Genomic DNA, 19,082 nt, shown 5'->3' with positions numbered 1-19,082 from the left:
ACAAAAAGCAGAAAAGGCGCAAACCTGCAGCCATAGAGGCCTGACTGTACCGGAACTGAAAGGAGCACATCTGGCATTGAGGGCTGTTGTCACTCTTCTTAGCTTCAAGGTGGCAATTCAGAGAACAAGACTTCCCCTGCTGTAGGACTCCTCTTGGGCCCCTCTCAAGGTCAGGGATGTTCCCCTGACTTTGCCTTTGTCCTTATCCCCTTTGCAGAATGGCACCAGCTTCCATGTGTTCGACCAAGGCCGCTTTGCCAAAGAGGTGCTGCCCAAGTATTTCAAGCACAACAACATGGCCAGCTTTGTGCGGCAGCTGAACATGTGTAAGTGCAGCTCCCAGGGCCCAGGACACGTGGGCCCCACAGATATGGGGGGTGACAGGAGGCATGGGAGAGAATTGTGCAGAGGAAAGTTTGGGGTCTCATGTATATGATTTCTTGTGGCATTATTGATTTTGCCAAAGAGGATCTGCCTCTCAGATCCCAGAGTAGTGATCTCCTTGTGTTTACCTTAAATTCCAGCATGGAATTTCTGTTAGATTACATTTCAGGATGTGGGCTAAGAACTTTCACCTACCAGGTGTTCTGTTTCTCTTGCATTGATTTGATGACCTATTATTATTAATTTTCCATTTTATTCTGTACGGAGCTTTATCCAGCCACCAACTGTAACACCTCCCCCACAATGTGCTGCTCTCATGGGTTGTGTGCCCTGAGATATCCCTTTCACCAGCCATATCACTGAACTAGTAACAGACAGTTCTTCTCCCTGCAAACCTTGCCTTGCTGATCAGACATTTTTACCCCTTAAAGGAGGTTTAGGTGTAATTTTCAGCCACTTCAACAATATGACTGTTCTGATAGTTGTTGGATTTTTTTCAATGAGTAATTAAGTTCCTTAGTCAAGTTTTAACTTTGTTATTTCACTCTATAGTAGCATTTTTGTAAATTTTAGGCCAGTCCTTAAATACAGCTTAGAAACTTTTAAGGACTTCAGAGAAGTACTCAAAGCAAATTTCCAAATGTGCTCGTGACCCTTTTTTCCAAAAGTGTCACCTGTTGATGTTCTGTGCCTTTGAAAAACCTTCCCCTGTATCCCTGTGGCTTGCAACTCGAGACAGGAATTCCCTAAGAGCTGGCATTTCAGCTCCTAGCAGAGCAATGTGCCTGTGATGGAAAGGCTTTCACAGCACAGGCTGCAGCAGGGGTGGCCAGTGGGATGCACAGGGCTCTCCCTTGCCCTGGATTTCTGGTGGTTATGGCCCAAAAGCATGTTCAGGGGTAAGCACTGGCAGCTCAAAAAGCGTGGAGGGTGATCAGAGATGTCCTTAAGAGTGACGAGGGTGGGAGGTGGGGGGAGTGCTGGGTCCTGTTGCCCGTCAGCTCTGTCCTCTCTGTGTAGATGGCTTCAGGAAGGTGGTGAACATCGAGCAGGGGGGGCTGGTCAAGCCTGAGAGGGACGACACTGAGTTCCAGCACCTCTGCTTCCTGCAGGGCCACGAGCACCTCCTGGAGCACATCAAGAGGAAGGTGAGGGGCACTGTGTGGGAGGGGGGAACAGGCACCTGCCTGCTCAGCATAACTCCAGCATCACCCTGGTCTGTTCCTGTCCTCCCCACACATCTGTGCACCTGGGTTGGGGGTTCTTGGTTTGCAGGGCTTGGCTTGCATCAGAGTTTTGTCTGTGCTTTTCTGCTCCATTGCTCTGTATCACAAGATGTTTGTGTAGTGCTGCAGGGTCAGGCTTCCTTCCCATCCCTCTGCTTTTGAATTGTTACTGCTTTCCTAGAGAAATATGGCATAAGTCATGCAGGGTCCTCAACAGTCATCTCTTTTTCTTATACAAGAAACTACCTACTCCTGCCCTCTATTTTCTGTCTTTTGACCTATTATTAATACCCCCAAAGTGTTGTTCTCTCACTGAATTAGCATAGCAACTTCTGAAAATGGACTTGAGCAAATGCCCTTTGGAAATCCAAGTGTAGTATGTCAGTTTGAAGCATTTCATCAGACTCACCCCTGTAAAACATGGGGCTTGATTTGGTATCTGTGTAGTTAAAGTAGAAAGATCAAATCAGTCTAGATCAATTCCTCCCTGATACATAAAATACTTTTGTTTTCCCCCCAAGCTGATTTGAAATAGGTCCCCACTCTGTCAGGGAATGTAATTCTGCCAGCAGACCCTCTGTATGAATAGATTTTCCTGTGCTTTGCTCTATTTGGCTCTTGCAATAGTTCCCCTAGGATAGTTCAGACTCTTTGGCATGTGGCCTGTCCTGGTGTTTCAGCTGGTGACAGTCCTGCACCTGAGCCACCACAATGACTCTCTCTGTCCATGGCCTTTCTTTCACAGGTAAAATCTACCTTTGATTTTTTTCACTTCAGGTGTCAGTAGTGAAAAGTGAGGAGACCAAGATGCGCCAGGAGGACCTCAGCAGGTTGCTATACGAGGTACAGATACTGAGAAGTCAGCAGGAGAACATGGAGTGTCAAGTGCAGGACATGAAGCAGTGAGTTGAATCCTACTCAGGCTGCTTCTTACGGGCATTTGCTTCTCTGGAGTGGGGAATGGTTGAAAGAAGGAGCTTTGCACACTTCCTTGCCCAGGGAGCACGTGGAGCCAGGGACTGACCAGAGATCTGTTGAGACAACATGTAGGATTTCTATGCACATCTGATCTACAAAATATGAATTAATGCTCAGCCTCTCTGTCTCATTTGTTTTCCCTTCACAGATGAGGAAAGCACAGAGAAGGTCAGACAGGAAATATGTGCATAACCTGGGGAGACTTAGATAACTATTGTCTCCAGATGGAAATGGTGATAAAGATGTAACTCTCACACATACAAGAGTCCTTGGCAGAAATGTGGTGGAGTCCAGCTATTAAGAAATAACCTTTCTGCCATCATTAACCTCTAAAATTTATGACTGGCCTAAAAAATATAGTATGTTATAATATATAACATAAGAACTTCTGTATCATATGCTCCATGGACTCATCTCCCTGAGACTGTGTCATCTGACATGGCCAGAATTGTTGGATAAGAGCAAACCCTGATGCAATGCTTCCTGCATCTGGCTGCTTCCAGCTGTCTGAGACTCTGGGATTTTGTGACTCAGACATGGTCACTAAAAGATTAGGAAGTGGATATGGGTTTATAAATCATGTACTTGGAGAGGTTTTTATTTGCCTCTAGAATTTTAATATTTACAGAAAGCTTTGTTTAAAAAGCACTTGAATAATCAAATAGACCCAATCCCTTTCTTTTATAATGAGAGCTGATATTCAAACACCACCAGATGACACTGTCATTCTGGGCCTTAAGAGTAACACTGCATACTGGGAAACTTCATTCCAGACAAGCACCTTACGTGTAATGGATACAGATTTCTATCCTGCATCAATTTTTAATGACTCCCACACTTAGGACATGCATGAGTTTGCACTGTGAAATCCAGATACAGCAGCAATGAGTTTCTGGGCTTGCATTTGATTTAATTTTTAAGGAGTTCTTGTATTAGTGATTTGGCCTTGATTTTAGTTTATTCTCCCTTTTGATTTGCATGCTCCTTCCCTCCATCTGGCAAAATTGCATTCAACTGATGAAAATAATATGATTTTTATAAACTAAGACAGAGGAGAAATCCCAAGCTGAATCCATGTTAAGAAATTTACACTGGTGAAGAATAATTAGGACATAACTCCAGTACAAGCTGTCAGACTAAGGAATGCTGCTTTGCTGAAAATCCTGTCAGGACCAGTACAAAAAGCTCACTGCAGAGATTCTTGCTGTACAAGCTGTTCTACTGTACTCTTCAGATCTCTGGACTTTGCCTTCCCAGTTCTAGCATCCATCCACACTAGAAAGACTAAAAAGCAAAAGGTTTTATCAGTTTCACCTGTATGATAGGTTTTGCTGGCCTGACAGTTTAGGTACATCCATATGCTCTAGAGATAAATTGGCTGGCAAAACCTTTTGCAGCATGGATTTGGCTGGCATCCAGACTTGAAGGCAGCACAGTAAATAAACTGTGCATCTTTCTATCCCACCTAGGGACTGACTGTTAGAGGAAGCCTGTAAGCTCCCCTCTGTGCTTCATTTACAGACAGAAAATAAATTTTCTTTATGCAAGCTGGACACAGGTCTGTGCTGGGTTAAATCATTGGCTCCCACTAATAACGCCATTACAGTCCTCCTAGTTCAAGGCTCTGAGATGCAGGAACATCTTTTTGTCTGCTCCAGTCACTGCCAAACATGCATTTGAACCACCACTTGTATGAGTTTTAAGCAGGTAGAATACACAGGGGCTCTGTTCACAGTCTTGTCTTTGGGAGCACTGGTGCAGTTGTGGACAGGTTGGGCTTTCTTGGCTCCCATGGAAAGATGGTGTGGGTGATCCAAATAACTCACAGTCACAAATAAGGCCATGCTGAAATTCTGAGTTTGGCCCAAATGTTCCACAAAAACATGTGTCCTCTTGTTACCTTCCCCTTTAAATATTGGCTTCTCTTTATTTGTTTTTTCCTTCATGCTTTGGTCTATAGCTCTTTTAAGATCAAGGAATTAAAAGGAAGGCAATTGTGTGACCTTGTTAGGGACATCTGAAAAGAGCCAAACACTGCAAGAGCCCAGAAGTGAGACAGATTTTTGCACAGTTGAATCTATTGTGCATCACAGCAGCACCATGGGCTGTTGATGTTTCTGTTCTCATGGAAAATGTCTGTTTCACTTTCAGGCAAAATGAAGTTCTTTGGCGGGAAGTTGTTTCTCTCCGGCAGAACCACTCACAGCAACAGAAAGTCATCAACAAGGTAGTTGTCATATAAACTCCAAACTTGCTTGTGCTGCCTGGTCTCTGTTCTCCTCTGATTTTTTCTTGTCCCATAATTTCCACACTGTGATATCACAGTGTAATTATTATCCCTTTCTTTTAAGTTGTGTGATGCTTTTATGTGACCTGTGCAAATAAGTCATTAACAAAACAGAGACCGCGCCCTTGAGCAAAAGATTTTAATTTCCTTGTCAGTCCTTTCTGTGATTTTAGAAACCACTTTTCTGTTGAAATCCTGAGCAAGAGAGCACAACTCTCACTAATTGCCCTGTGTTGGCTGTGTTCCGGTTGTACCAATACCTTTGGGCTTCCTAAATCTTCCTTTTCCATTTGTTCATGAGAGGAACCTCACTTCTGCCAGCACCAGTGGGAAGCTGCAGGTGGTGGAATTGGCCACCCATTGCTCCACTGGGGGAATGTAACAGCAACTACTACATTTTCTGGTGTTACTGGTTTAGTTGAGGTATTACTGTACAACCTTTTAGGCTGCAGAACCATCTCCCTTAAAATCTATCATGACCAGTATAGAAAAGTCCTCTCCAGTGATTCCTGGATGGTGCTGATGTGACTGAGCACGTCACACATCCCAGTCCCCATGTTCTGACCCTCACATGGCATCATGGAGTCATAGGACTGGACAGAAATGCATGGGGTTATCAAGCCTTCCTCCAGCTCTGAGGCTGGACCAGCCACATGCTTCATTGTAGAGGCTTTTATGCAACTCGATTTTGTTATATTGAGCAATGAGTAAGAGCCAGCTGTGATATATAATAATAATGCTCTCTTTGTTTGGAGGTCAAAGCAAAGCATTAAGTTCAAGCTGACCTGGGAATATGTTGCTAAGTGATTCCTCTCCAAAGCTACTCTGCTTCCTTTTTAGTGTCCTGTGTCAACACTGACATTCACAGAGCTGAAAAACTCAACTGAAAGAGCTCAGACCCCATACAGGCTCTCCGTAGGGAGTTGCCTCTTTCACTTGCAAAGTCTTTGTCAGACTTTACAGCACCTCTTCTAAATGTCTCTAAAAACTTTAATGGATCCAGGTCTAGCTCCAGGCCTAGGAATGTTTGCATGTGCACTTCACAGGTCTGTCAGGACCAGCTGAAGTTCTTCATGCACAAAGTGTAGAGAGAAAGTGCTGAGCACATGCATCCAGGAACCCTTGCACAAAGAAGGGACCTCGCTGTGTCCCTTGAAAGCCGGGCAGGCTGTTTTGACTTCTTGGACAGCTCATTTCTGTTTCAGGCTCCAATATCTCATGCAATTTGGCTCTTATATTCTGTGGCTGTTTTGGGGTGCTATTGGGAGGGAGGAATGTGTGAGATGAGAATGGCTGCAAGAGCAGGGAGTGCTGAATCACTCTGCTGATTAACACCGGATTTTGATCTCTACTGACAGCTGATTCAGTTTCTGTTTGGCCAGCTCCAATCAAGCCCCAGCAGCACTGGGATAAAGAGGAAGCTGTAAGTACCCGTGTGTGGTGCACACGCTCACGGGTGCATAATGCTGCCCTCTCACTAAAAGCACAAGCTCAGCTCGCCCAGGCAGGCGGTCACCGGACCGGGGCTCCATGGTGATGGGAAATGAATGGGCTGAAGTGCAGAGTCAGACCTGCTGACAGGCCCCATTCACTGCTCTGTAGAGAAGCACCGTGTCAGCTCGTGACCTTTATTTGGGGAACACGGTGCGCAGTGGGACATGGGAGTGCTACCTAGAGTGCTACCTAAAGGGCAGGACCCAGTGCTGGTCCTACAGGTTCCAGTTTTGCCACTTGGCAGCAGTAGGAGTAGGGCTGGGCCCAGCCAGCCCACAGACACCTTCAGTTTGACTCACAGTCACTGAATGTGGTGTGTATCCAACACTGGCTTGGTGGTGTTAACCTGCAGGCCTTACAAAGAGGAAGGTGGGAAAATTTTTTAGCTGAGGGGTATCTTTAGATAGGCTTTTAAAGGCAAGTGAATAGAGCAACTTGAATTAGGAAGCTTAGTGCCTTTCAGGAGAGCAGCTATGCCTTTCTTGCCCTGTGGTGCTTGTGATTAAAAGAAGGGGAAGAGACTATTGAGTGGAATTTGCTGAGGACAGGAACCTGCCTCCAGGTCCCACCTTTGTTACCTTGTGGCCTTTGACAACTTAGAAACTTCTCCATGCTGCAGAGAATGGAGCCAGACCTCCCACAAGCAGCTCAAAGGAGTCAATTTTCATTAAGTCAGTGTCCTTGTTCTTGACTGACTCCTCTTGTGAGGACGTAAAGGCAGCACAGGATTGAATGAAGGAGCTCATAATCTGTACAAGCCAGCAGGGTATGTGCATTCTGCCTACCACCTCTGCTGAGCCTCTTGGAAGAGCTGAACACTGCAGATAGCAAAGAAGAGGGCTCAAGGGGAGAATAACAGCTGCTGAGGTTCATGCCTGGGGAAATCTTCCTCCAGTAGAGTGGGCGAGCAGAGAAATGAGATGCCAGATCTGACCTCAAATTTTCATGGTCAGGGCTGTGTCCTCCCTGTAAAAGCTTTGCAGCCCAAGAAATATCTTAGGCCACTGCTTTTTTGTAAAAAGGCAAATAATTAGTGAGAAACGGTGCTGAAAAGGGCAGAAGAGCACAGAACTACCTGCACAGCAACTTTATTTTCCTCCTTATGATGGGGGATTACACTTCACACAACCAGCTGCAATTTGCAAGGTAATTTAAGTTCCTGGTTCCTTGGAAACACAAAGGTCTGTCTTCCAGAAGCCTCTGCTCTTGTGTCTATATCTGCATCCTTAGTATTTTATCTTTCATGGTTGTGTTTTCCTGCCTCTCTTCTAAATGGCTGCAGGAAAGGATGGTGTGTGCAGCCTGGAGCTACTTGGTGCAGAGCAGAGTGCTGCCTGGGGGCTCTGGGTAGGTTTGGGCAGGATGGGCAGGTCTGCATCCTTCCCCTCTCTGTTGGGTTAAGGCTCTTCTTTGATGGTGACCTCCTCCAAAACTGTTGTTAGCCTTCCTTGCCCGTAATACCGGGCAAGAAAGACTCTTACAGCTGAGGAGAACCAGAGTACACAGGGGAGAAGAGCTCTTGGCTCAGGGATGTTTTGTGTGTGAGCAGCCAGGAGCCAGTCAATTCATGCTGGAAGACAAATGCTGTTTCTCTTCACAGACCTCTGATGCTTGACAACGGGCTCTCGGCTCCACCAGTGTCCAAGTTCAGCCGGCATTTGTCCCCAGAGGCCCTCCACGACCCCTATTTCATACAGTCGGTGGGTTCAGCCTCTGAGCTCTCTGGGATGGCTTTGGCCTGGTGGGGGGGATGTTTGAAGCAATAATAGAGATTATGGAGTAAGTAATTTGGCAAGAGTTTGGCAGTGAAGAAGAAATGAGGTTTGCTAAGCTGGGTGACATTTAAAACTCCTTCAGCTCCCCAGTTTTATGGATGCCTTCATGAGGGAGGCTGTGGGCTTTGTGGGGAAAGGCAGACCCTGCACACTGAACTCTCCACGTTATTACCCCAGCCTGGTTCACCTTGAGGGAAGAGAGGAAGAAGTGAGTTCTAAAAGTGGGATTTTTGTAGCCTCCGAGGGATCCCCACCATCATCAGAGCAGACACAAGACACTTCTGTCATGCAGTTAGAATATGTGAGCTGGCATGAGAGGCTCATATGGCCCTTTTGGCCTGTGTTGGATCTTTCCCTCCAGAGGAAGCTGAGCAGTCTAGGCAAAATGTCAGACTTGGTAAAACCTTTTGGTTGCTGACACTTCACAGGGTTTATTTCACACCTGTACCTCTGTGCGGTTGGAGGAAAAGTGAGAGGAAATTATAATATTGCATAGTAAGTAAAAGCTTTCTTGGTTTCCATACAGGGGCAACTCAAAGTCACAATGAATAAACCCTAACCATCTCAGATAGGGCCTTGGACCTGTTTTGGGGTCAGAAGGATAAATCTATATGACTTTTGCTTTCCTCTTAGCCCTCAACAGAGCCTGCCCCTTGCTTGAACAGCCCTGCAATTGCTGGAGGACCCATCATATCTGATGTTACTGAAGCATCACCATCCAACATCATGAATATGCAATCCCCTCCTGAAAATGACAGGTAAACATGTTTGTGATTAAAAATAGGGAGAGCTGGGTATAAACATGCTTATGCAACTCTTCTCAAGAGTTTTTTTCGTGGCTGTAATTCTACCAAATTTTCTATCTGATTCACAAATCTCTATAGAGATATGGGATGGAATACTTTTTTCCAGTTTGCAAAGTGGGTCAGATTTTCAGAATTAGAGGGGGTAATAACAGCATAACTTTCAAAACAAAGTCCTGAGTTTCATGCTGGAAACTTCCACTCCCCTCTTTGAGAAATATTCCATGTTTCTTTAGTCCCAATTTCCAAGACAGGGACTGTCTCAGACTTAAATAATGAGATACTAACACTTGTTGGGTTTGTTGAGAGGGAGAAAGGAGGGTTTCCTTTTGGCTTTGGCAAAGAAGAAGCAATCAAATTGTACATCTAACAGCCAAAGAGAACAGAAAGGTTGCATCACAACAACTTCCGATGTTTGACAACTTTTCTGTGAAAAGGCCCCAGTAACTTAAGAACTGAATGCAGAGGTATTTTAATGCTTATCTCTTCCTGCCACAGAACATGCAGTGTATTTAGGGCTAGCAGCAGAATAGCTAAAGCTATGTCAGTGGAAAGTAAGTAGACAGATGAATCATGGAAACAGTTTCTCAGGCATAGAGGCAAGGCAGTTGTACTCTAGAAACTGCCTGTAAATCTGTTGCATAATTTAAACTATAGCCATAAAATTAACTGGAAGCATGTAAAGAGCTTCAGATTAAAAAAAAAAAAACCAAACCTGGAAGCCATTTCTAAAGCAGAAAATCTTTAATATAACCTTCAAGTTAAGTTGCTTATTTCTCCTAATTACTGAGTGCCATCTGGTGGCTTCTGATCTGTATCTGCATGACTTTAGCATCTGAGCCAGCCATGGCCCCAATCAGTTCAGGTGTGGTACCTCCTAAATCAGCTGTGCTTCTGGTGGGAATTTAGACCCCACGAGATGAGAAGATGATCTGAAAGGAATGTTGAGGAGAGCTCTGTAGTGTCACATACCATCCCTGTTTTCTCTGTGCCTTTGTCACTTTGGCTCCAGCTGTGCAGGTTCACAGGGAGCTCTAAAGTCTCCTACAAGTAACACAAAATAGGTTTTTACACACAAGGTGTTCTAAACAAAACTTCATTGTCATTTGTCCATCTGGAAATAATGTGGGGTGCCTCTCCACTGGAAAAGACAAACCTCTGCCTCCAACCAAGTAAAACATCTGACTATGACTGTCAGATCTCAACAGCTTCTGTTCAAGTCCTGCAGGGCCACAAGATCCTGACCTGTGTCATTGGGATCTCTAGAGTGCTTGCTGATCCAATCCTAACTCCTGCATGGGAGGGTCTTACTGATCCCATTCTTATCTCTAGGGTGGAGCCTTTGCTTTTTCAGGGGAATCTCTTTAGTCCAGTGTCCCCTTAACCTGTCCCTAACACTCACCCAAGAAATGATCAGTGCATAGAAATTTATTTTCTGTATTTGCAAAACAATTAAATGGGGCAAATTCATTATAGCTGTGACTGATGAAGTGACTGCAGATATTCCAGCTGAGCATGTTTCTGGAGCTTGCTGAAAAGAAAAGAGGCTGCTGGCTTCTTTTGCCCACCTGAGGAAATGGAAAGACCTTCTGCGGCAGTTTGATGGGAAGTGGAAGCAAGGCCTGGTGCTCCTGCCCTTCCCAGTAGCACGAGGCCTTTGCAGAGCAGCTGTGTGTGGTGCTCAGCCTTGTCTCTGCTGCAGGGAGAAGTGCCTCATGCTGATCAAGGAAGAGCCAGTGAGCCCTGGAGTGAAAGCCAGCGCGGAGCCCGAGGTGCCCCTGCCCGGCTGCCGGGCCTGCTCCGAGCCCCCGGTGCTGCCCGTGGCCATGGTTCAGTCTGTCCTGGAGGGCAAAGGCAGCTGTGCAGCCCCAGCAGGGACCTCCCAGGCACCCGAGAGGAGAGGCAGGAGGGCCCTGCTGGACAGGTGAGGCGAGCCAGGGAGAGCTGTGGCCCTGCCTGCTCATGGCCCTCTCCTCCCATTCCCAGGGTGGGGAGGGAGGGTCACTTGTGGGGAGGGAGCCAAGTGCAGCCTGATGAGCCAAGTGCAGCCTGATGAGCTCCATCCTGTACCTGTGGCACCTGCTAGAGGACCTCTGCATCCCAGGGGACAGTTCACAGAGGTAGGGGGCATGTGGATCACTTGCTTGAAGGACCCAGTAGAGAAAGAGCTGTCAGAGGATGTGCATCAGAGCTGTGGGAGCAGGAAGAGGCTTTTTGCATTTAGAGGGATTTGGGCACTGTGACATCAGGCTCAGCCCCAGGGTGATCCCAGTGAGCCACTTGTGGGGCTGTGCTCTGAGACTGAAATCCCAAGAGTGCCCATGTCGTGGGAGAGTGTCCAGCAGGCCTCACCAGCAGAAGGAAAGCATGGTGCAGCTGGGTGGATGGTGTGGAACTTAACTGCAGTTCATTCTTGATAGCAACTGCAGCAGTGTAAGGTGGACCGTCAGGGAGGGGAACCCAAAACACTCAATAGGGTTATCAGAAAAGCTTCCATTTGCCTTTAAGTCCTTACAGAGAATCAAAGTCCTCCCTCTGAACCCACTGGATGCTTAAAAACATATTACCAGAAAAAAGAAAAGAAAAATAATCCCTTTTTAAAAGACCTGATTTTAAGAGAAAGTTTTTATAGCTTTTGGGGGTTTAATCACAGCAGGGCCTCACTGTTGCTCATTTAGCTGAATGTCTCTAGTAAATGCAGCCTGCAGGGTAAATGCCTGCAGCTAAAAGTCACTCCTTTAAAAAGCATTAGTTAACAGTAATTCAGGCATCTTGGACCAAGGAGAATGGCAATGCAGCCTGTTCTGGTTCTAAGTGCATTTCTAAAAGGATTTATTCTAAGGAATGCTTTAATATTCCCAGTGTTGAGGAGATGTGCACAGACTGTCCATCTCCAAACCACGTGTCACCCAGGAGAGGGATTGTCTCATTTGTTTTACCATCTGCCCAGTCCCCTGTGTGTTCTGCTGAGTTGTACTCTGGGATTAAACCAAGCTTTATGGCATAAACCCAGGCTGACAGCGGGCTCATGGTTTTCCAAATGAGATTTAAACATAAACATCCTTTTGGAAGGCTGCTCAGTTCTGCTTTCTGTAGGCATCTATGCAAGTTTCCTTTGTGGCAATATTTCCCCTTGTGTTTTCTCAGAACAGATATTTCAGACCCATTGGAGGGCACTGACTGGAGCCTGGAGGGGCTGCAGCTGCTGCTGAGGAGCCAGCAGTACAGCCTGGAGCCTGCCAGCCTCTTGGATGTGAGTGTTGCTGGAAAGGCTGCATCAAAAGAGCTGTGAAGTTCACAGAGGTTCCTCTGGGCTATGATTCAGGTCATGCTGCTTGTTCTCATGTGGCATTTTATCTGCCACATGTAGCCTGTGGAGTCACAGTTCTGTTTTGACCTGCTCATAAGATTTCATCTTTAAATGGTGCCTTTTTTTTTTTTTTTTTTTGTTAATATGCATATTTGAACTTTAGGGGCACAAAACACTGAATTTAATAAAGAAATCAACATGAGACTGGACACTTTTTTGTAAAATAGGTTTAATATTACTTTCTAGCTAGTTTGGTAATTGCTTTGTAGGGTTAATTTATTTTCTGCATATTTTACATCTTAGATATTCCTAGATTGTGTTTAGCTTTTCCTACCTTCCCCTCTTCCTCATATTCTAGGAAGTATAGCCAATGAAAAATCCTCTCTCTGCTGAGCTATTTGTCAGTCTCAGTTCTTAGATCACCTTTATTTAGAAATGGATGGTGGCTTTTTCTTAAGCAGACATGCAGAAATAGGAAGGTTTGTTTATTTCTCCGTTGTACATATAGTTGGTATATGAAAGGTTTTTGCCAATAGTCAAATAACTCTGTATGTAAGAAAAAAATCTGTATGTCAAATATATGCCCCCTTGAGGAGGTGATTCAGATAAAGGCATGTTGTAAGCTTGCATGGATAGACAGAATGAAAAATCATAAGAAAAAATCAATCTTATTCTCTTCAAGCAGTTCCCAAGTGTCTGTGGTTGATTCTGACTTTACAGAGCTTTTCTAATGGCCTGGTCTATCACTGACTGTTGGTTTCTGTTTCTTCTATCTCATTAGGAAGTGTTTTCCTGTTACTGACACACTTCTCTCTCTGTGCAACTAATGTCACAAAAGTGAGAATGAATCATAAAATTTGCCTCAGATCAACAGCTCCTTTTCCTAAATTGCTCAGACTTCTCAAGAAATTGTCACCAAAGCCCTGATGCAACAGTAACCTGCCCTCTGCTACTAAATTCTGGAATACTTTTAAAAGTCATATGAATCTAGGAGTGTCCTAGGACTCAAGAGCAGCAAAAAAAGGGCTTTGATTTGTGTGTGCAGCTGCCCTGGTTAGTGACAGGACAGTGGCATGGGGTGTCTGTGCTGTTCCCCCCCCGGCAGGCAGCAGGGCTCGTGGATCAGCACAAGTGCCCAGAGCCCAGCCCAGCTATGCCACAAGTCAGCACAGGAGCCTTTGTCTGCAGCTCCAGTTAGTGCAGAGCTGCACCCTCCAGCAGGCAGGAGAGGGCATGAGAATCTCAAACCATTCCACCTTTCACAGCCCTAACTGTAGTTTTGTCCCAACAGGTCTTTAATCCCAATTTATCTCTGAGTGAGTGGAATTTGACTGAAGTGGAAGCCAGTCTGCCCCCGGTAAGAGATACATGTTTCTGAGCTGTGAAAATAGCAATCACAGAACCCCAGAATGGCTGAGGTGGAATGACATTAATGTTCATCCTGTTCCATAGCCCCTGCCCACTGCAGGGACACCTTACCCGAGATCTCCTTCCCTAAGTAATAATGGAACTATGAAGCAGAGCTGGTGCATAACTGAGGAAGTTATTTCATAACCAGAGGGGAAAGTGAGCTAAAGCACAGCACGTAGGCATCTCCTGGGGGCAGCATGAGAGTGTTGTATTATACTCTTGACCTGTTTTTCCCACTCAGCTGGGCTTTGTCTGGAGACAAGCTCTGACTGACTGTTGCTGTCCTGGAGGCTTTAATTGCAACTGGCTGCTCTAAACTTTCTCTTAGTGAGAATGTCATATCCTACTAATACCATAGATTCATAAAGTGTCTTTGTGCCAAAGCTCTTTATAAAATATGCCTTTACAAAGTGCAGCCATCCCTGTCTGTTTCAGGAGCAGTAAAATACCATGCAATTACAACAGAAGTTCCTGCATGCCTGTACACGAAGAAACAACGAGAAATTGTTTGGCAGTATTTCTTTGGAATCAATACTTACACAGACATTTCCGCAGTGCAGAAAGAGCAGGTTTAATAAACAGTGAAGGAAATTGTAGACTCACAGAAGGATTAAGGTTGGGAGTGTATTGCATAGCTGGGTTCCTTTTCCTGCATGATAGAGAGTGAATTTTCAGAGCCCTTGCTGACAACCAAGTTGGATGAAAGCTTGTATGGTTCTGCCAGATATCTCTACAGATGTACAAGTAGAGTGTTATCTACTCTAATGAAATGTGAAAGGTCTCTAAGCCTTATTCATGGTATCAACATCCTTTTTAGGTTTTAATAATTTTGAATTTACTAGGTAATTCCACTTCTTGAGTGTTAGGAAGGAGAGTGTCTAAGAAATAGTTAATATTAATTAGCAAGTCTTGGAAGCAAGGGCTATAACCTTTTAAAAAGAATTGCAAGAAAAGTCCAGGAAAGGAGGCTGCAGTGTTCAGTAGTTCAGTCCTTGAGCCCACTAAATTTCCCAGGAGCTCTTGCTTGTACTACAGAAACTCATGAGCATGGAGAAGTGTGGAAGCAACACATGCAGGAGCTCTGTGCCTAGAGCACTGTGTAAGCAAAAACTAGTTTCACTTTAAAGACAGTCATAGGAAAATGGAACGAAAATCTCTTTCTTCTTTGTAACTGGCTGCAGAGGACTGTGGGTTTGCTTTGTATGGCAGCCACAGTGACACCAGCCTGGCCCCTCCTGATGTGAGCTTCACACCATATTAGCCAATGCTGAATAGGGGATTGCACCTCCCACAGCCCTGTCCTTCGGGCAGATGTGCCCCTGAGCACATGGTGTGGTTTTAGTGAAGTGCAGTGAGGCTGGGAGGAGAGGATGGGCAGGGAGGATGGCTTGTGTTCCTGTGGGTGTTGTGCAGTGGGGTAAAGCACCGGTGCTCAGACATGGCCTAGTTCTAACAAGCTCCCCTGTCTTTGTATAATTGTACATTGTAGTTTATATTTTTGCATCAAGATGCAGCGACTCACAGTGGATCTGGAGAAGAGTGCAACTGAGCTGCCCCCCAAAGTGTTCAACCCATCATTCAACAACACCTGCCCAGGTAGGAGCACCAGCAGCTCTGTGGACCTGGCAGTAGGATGGAGTTCAGGCAGCCAGATATGATATCCAGCATTGACAGTTTGCCATTTGAGGGAGCAAACCATGTCTTTCATTTTACTTTCATGATTGTCAGTCAGCAGTGTTTCCACAGCAGCTGCTAAGCCAGTTCTTGAGCAGTGGGAAAAGGGTGGGGGATAAACTGAGGTGTAAATGGAATTGAACTGGTTTTGCAGTGGGTCCCCATCATTACTGTCAGTGTTTCCACTGTTTTCTCTGCCTGTTCATTGCCACCTCAGAGCAATGTGGTGATCTCAGTGGGTAGCGGTGGTAAGAGCTGGTACAGTCTTGGGGTTCCTCTGGTTCCTGCTGCAGAGGAGGTGCCCCAGTAGCTGCTGGCAGCCAGAGGCACAGGCTGTGTGTCCCTTTCCCCAGATCTTTTAGCAGACTTCGAGGGAACAGTCCAGGTGATCCACTTGCTGACTCTGATAAAGTGTGTTATTGACCTTGGATATGAATCCAGGAATATTGCCCTGGCTGTGGAATTGTGATATATGTTCATGTGTGTTCAGCTGGGGACAGACCTGAAAGAGAAGCTCTTCTGAGCTTGTAGCTTTAGGTGGCTACAGCACCAAACTGGGTGCTGTAGCCGCCTGAACCTGCCCCAGTTTTGATTCATTGTGTGTCATTTAAGGACTTCCAGCCTCAGCCTCTTTCATGAGCACCTCAAAGGCATTAAAAGCCCAGGTACACTGAAGAGAGTCCTTGAGCATCCCCTGTTTGCAAAGCCTTTCTACAAAGAGGGAGAAAGACACATCTTGAATGAAGGAGAAGAGCAGCTGCTCTCATCTTCTTCTCAGTGTCTCCAACATTCAGTCATCCCTCTTTCACTTGTGAGGCATCTCAGCTTTCAGGCCAAACCCACCTGGTGACCTGCAGAGACTCCCCTTGATTTTAATGGGCTTTTGAGTGAGTCCAAGTTCTACTCAGGTGTTTCCAAGCCATTTTGCTGGAGTGAGGCTCCTCAGTTGCTGCTGCAGTTGAGATTTGTCACTTTTGCAGTTCTACATATGTAAAACTAGGAACCTGCCTTCCAGAAGCTGAATTTTCTGCTGTCTATTCCTAGGGAAAGATGTCATTCTTGAAAGTGCCCAGCAGCTCCTCCTCGACCGTCAGTCCATCTTTGGGAACGACCTCATCAGCTTGCCTGAAAATTCATCACTTTATGTTCCTTCTGAAAGCCTAGCTTCCTACATGTCCTCTGTGGGTATCCAAGGAGATAGCCCTCTAAACCTGAGTTCTTCCACGGACAGCAGCCAGTGATTTAGCTCCCAAGAAACAAAACCTCCTTCCCACCCATCCAAGCATCCACAGGTTTGAATGTAAAAAACAAAACTGAATCAGAAACCCACAAGAGAGTTTCTATTTGTGCCTTTTCTTTTTTTTTTTTTTTTTTTTTGAGTAGGTGGAAGTGGTCAGTAGCTGTTGCATTACCTTCCCTGAACCTGGATCTCAGTGTTTTTTAAAACAAAATACTACTTCTGGTGCTTGCTCCGAGGGGGAGTGAGAACTTGCCAGGATTTTTTTTTTCCTTGAAAATGCTTTAGAAATTTCAAATCTTTTAATAACATTTAAGTTAAAAGTAGCTTTAAACTCCATCTGAGACTTCATAAAATAGTGATCCTGACTAGTGCCTGCAATGGCAAACTGTTGGATTTTATTGGGGCAGCACAGATTAGCTAAGATGCCTGACCCTTGTTGATGCTGGTTATTGAATAGGAAAATAGTTCTACATGCCAGTCCAATGCTCTAAAAAGATTTTTATCCATTTTCTGGGTTTGATGGGATGCACCTGTTCCTCCTGGGGTGAGTAGGAAAAAGATCTCTTGGGGTGTGTAGAAGCTTGTTTTCTGAGTGACCCCACCAAGAATGTGCCTCTGGCTCTTCGGGGAGCTACAAACCTTCACAGGCTGCAAAACATCCCATGCTGAGTTGAGAGTTTTGTTGTTTGGGATTTGTTTTGCCCCAAATTTATTTTCTCTTACATAAAGGCAGGGCACTCCATACTTAAAAAATAGAAAAGGGATAGACTTTTCTGCACACACAATTTTACGTGTGCAGAGAGGGCACAGGGAGTGCACTCTGGGTTTTGGTGCTGGCTAAGTATTTCATGTCCAGTCCAATGGGTTTTTCCTTGGCTTTGACCTGTTCTATTTCTCCTGAAGATGTGCCTGTTGATTTATTGATGTATAAGATCTGATTAAACAGTTTAATTTATTAGATCCCCTTTTTAGATGGACTCTCAGCTGCTCAGTGTAGGAGAGAGGCAGAATGGTTAGTCCACCATGTCCCACAAACTTTTCTTCTGTCCTTTGTGCATCTGAGACCAGCCTCAAAGGCTGAACTAACCTTCCCCATCCATGTGGTTCCTGACAACTGAGTTTCTCAACAAAGCAGAGCTTTGTTTTTTTATGCTGTAGTTCCAATGAGAACGTATTATTTATCTCAGTATCTTCTACCTGAGTTGCTTTTCCTTAGGAAGGTTACCCAAATGCAGTAGGACAGACCCAGGAAATTCAATTAACTCAGGCCTCCTAAGGGCTTAGACAGGGAGGTTTAAGCTGTGCCAGTATCATTTGAAGAAATGCTTTGCTTGCCTTCATTGCCATGGCAATTCTTGGTTATGAACCACATTTCTGAGCATTGTGGTCAAGCAGCATCCACCCCAAAGTGTAGCTAATCACTCAGGTGAGTGCACGCTCAAAATCTCCTCAATAAGAAGAGCATTTTTAAAATGGACCTTCCTGTCAGAACCCTTTCCTCCATCCATTTATCACTATGTGAACAAATGTGTTAGTTCAGAAACATTCACTTTTGAGCACATTTTTGCCCAGCTGATTCCTGTACTGGGAGCTCTGTCACTGCCTTGGTGGTGTGATCTGTGCAGGAGCGAGGTTTTGAGAGCTCCTGAATTAATCCCAGCCACAGTTTTTGTGTTCAGGACTAAGGGAAAATTCCAGCAGCCCCCACTGGCCTGGTATTTAGATTATGTGCTTGAGTGTATCCTGGACAAAGTTTTTCTTTTTGACAGATTTGTGCTTAGAAATTTCACCTAGACCAGCCCATTTCCACCCTATTTTGCCCTTTCCAGTGAAGGAAAGTCATTGAGTTGCACTCTGTTTACTTCTTTTCTCATAGGTAATTGAAAACTGCCTGGTGTCTGCTGACACTGACAGTGTATGTTCAAGATTTACACCCTTCTCTGAGCTTCCACACTCCAGGCTGCTGTCATGTTAACACTGAATGTATTGATGCAACAAGATATTTAAGCACATGCTTAACTTCAAGCTCCTGAGTAGTTTTCCTGTATTTCTATGGAGCCTGTCACATGCTTGAGGCTGGGCATAGCTCGTGTCTGACTGGATTGTCTGGTTGGGTTGAGAAATGAACCCCTGGGGAGGGTTGCCCATGGGCACAGCCAGGTGCAGCTGGGCCCTGGCTCTGTCTCAGGCTGTGTCCTACAGGGCAGGCTCCAGCCTGTGCTCGTGGGGAGCAGCCTCTCAGGAGGGTTCCAGGGGTTTTCTTTAGGCTTTTTGCTCTACTATAAATATGAGATTGGAGCTTGATGGATGGTGAGAGAGGAACCTCCAGGAAGAGCACTCGGGAGCCATTGCTGTGAAGAAGGAAGCTTGTGTTCCTCGGCTCTTTACATTGTTAATTTTACTTGAAGGTGATGTGCTGAGACTGCGTTTTTGCACTATGCTGTACATTTGTAAAGTTTTACAGAAGACACTAATTAAACATGTTTCCTTTTTCTCATTTA

General features: G+C 45.3%; 1 protein-coding gene across 1 annotated transcript in view; it reads left to right on the top strand.

Annotated features, from left to right (window-relative positions):
- HSF4 (heat shock transcription factor 4) overlaps positions 1–19,082 on the top strand; it is a 27,604-nt gene extending 8,522 nt beyond the window's left edge. Inside the window, exons 3-15 of the mRNA XM_053987781.1 lie at positions 218–326; positions 1,405–1,532; positions 2,388–2,512; positions 4,740–4,815; positions 6,234–6,298; positions 7,970–8,069; positions 8,778–8,902; positions 10,650–10,871; positions 12,095–12,200; positions 13,549–13,614; positions 15,176–15,263; positions 16,386–16,522; positions 18,458–19,082. Coding sequence (XP_053843756.1) covers positions 218–326; positions 1,405–1,532; positions 2,388–2,512; positions 4,740–4,815; positions 6,234–6,298; positions 7,970–8,069; positions 8,778–8,902; positions 10,650–10,871; positions 12,095–12,200; positions 13,549–13,614; positions 15,176–15,263; positions 16,386–16,522; positions 18,458–18,556 — 1,446 coding nt within the window. The 3' untranslated portion in view covers positions 18,557–19,082. The remainder of the gene's footprint in view (positions 1–217; positions 327–1,404; positions 1,533–2,387; positions 2,513–4,739; positions 4,816–6,233; positions 6,299–7,969; positions 8,070–8,777; positions 8,903–10,649; positions 10,872–12,094; positions 12,201–13,548; positions 13,615–15,175; positions 15,264–16,385; positions 16,523–18,457) is intronic.

This window comes from Vidua macroura, chromosome 11, assembly GCF_024509145.1.
Source record: "Vidua macroura isolate BioBank_ID:100142 chromosome 11, ASM2450914v1, whole genome shotgun sequence".
Classification (NCBI taxonomy): Eukaryota; Metazoa; Chordata; class Aves; order Passeriformes; family Viduidae; genus Vidua; species Vidua macroura.
This window is presented reverse-complemented; position numbering and strand designations above follow the sequence as displayed.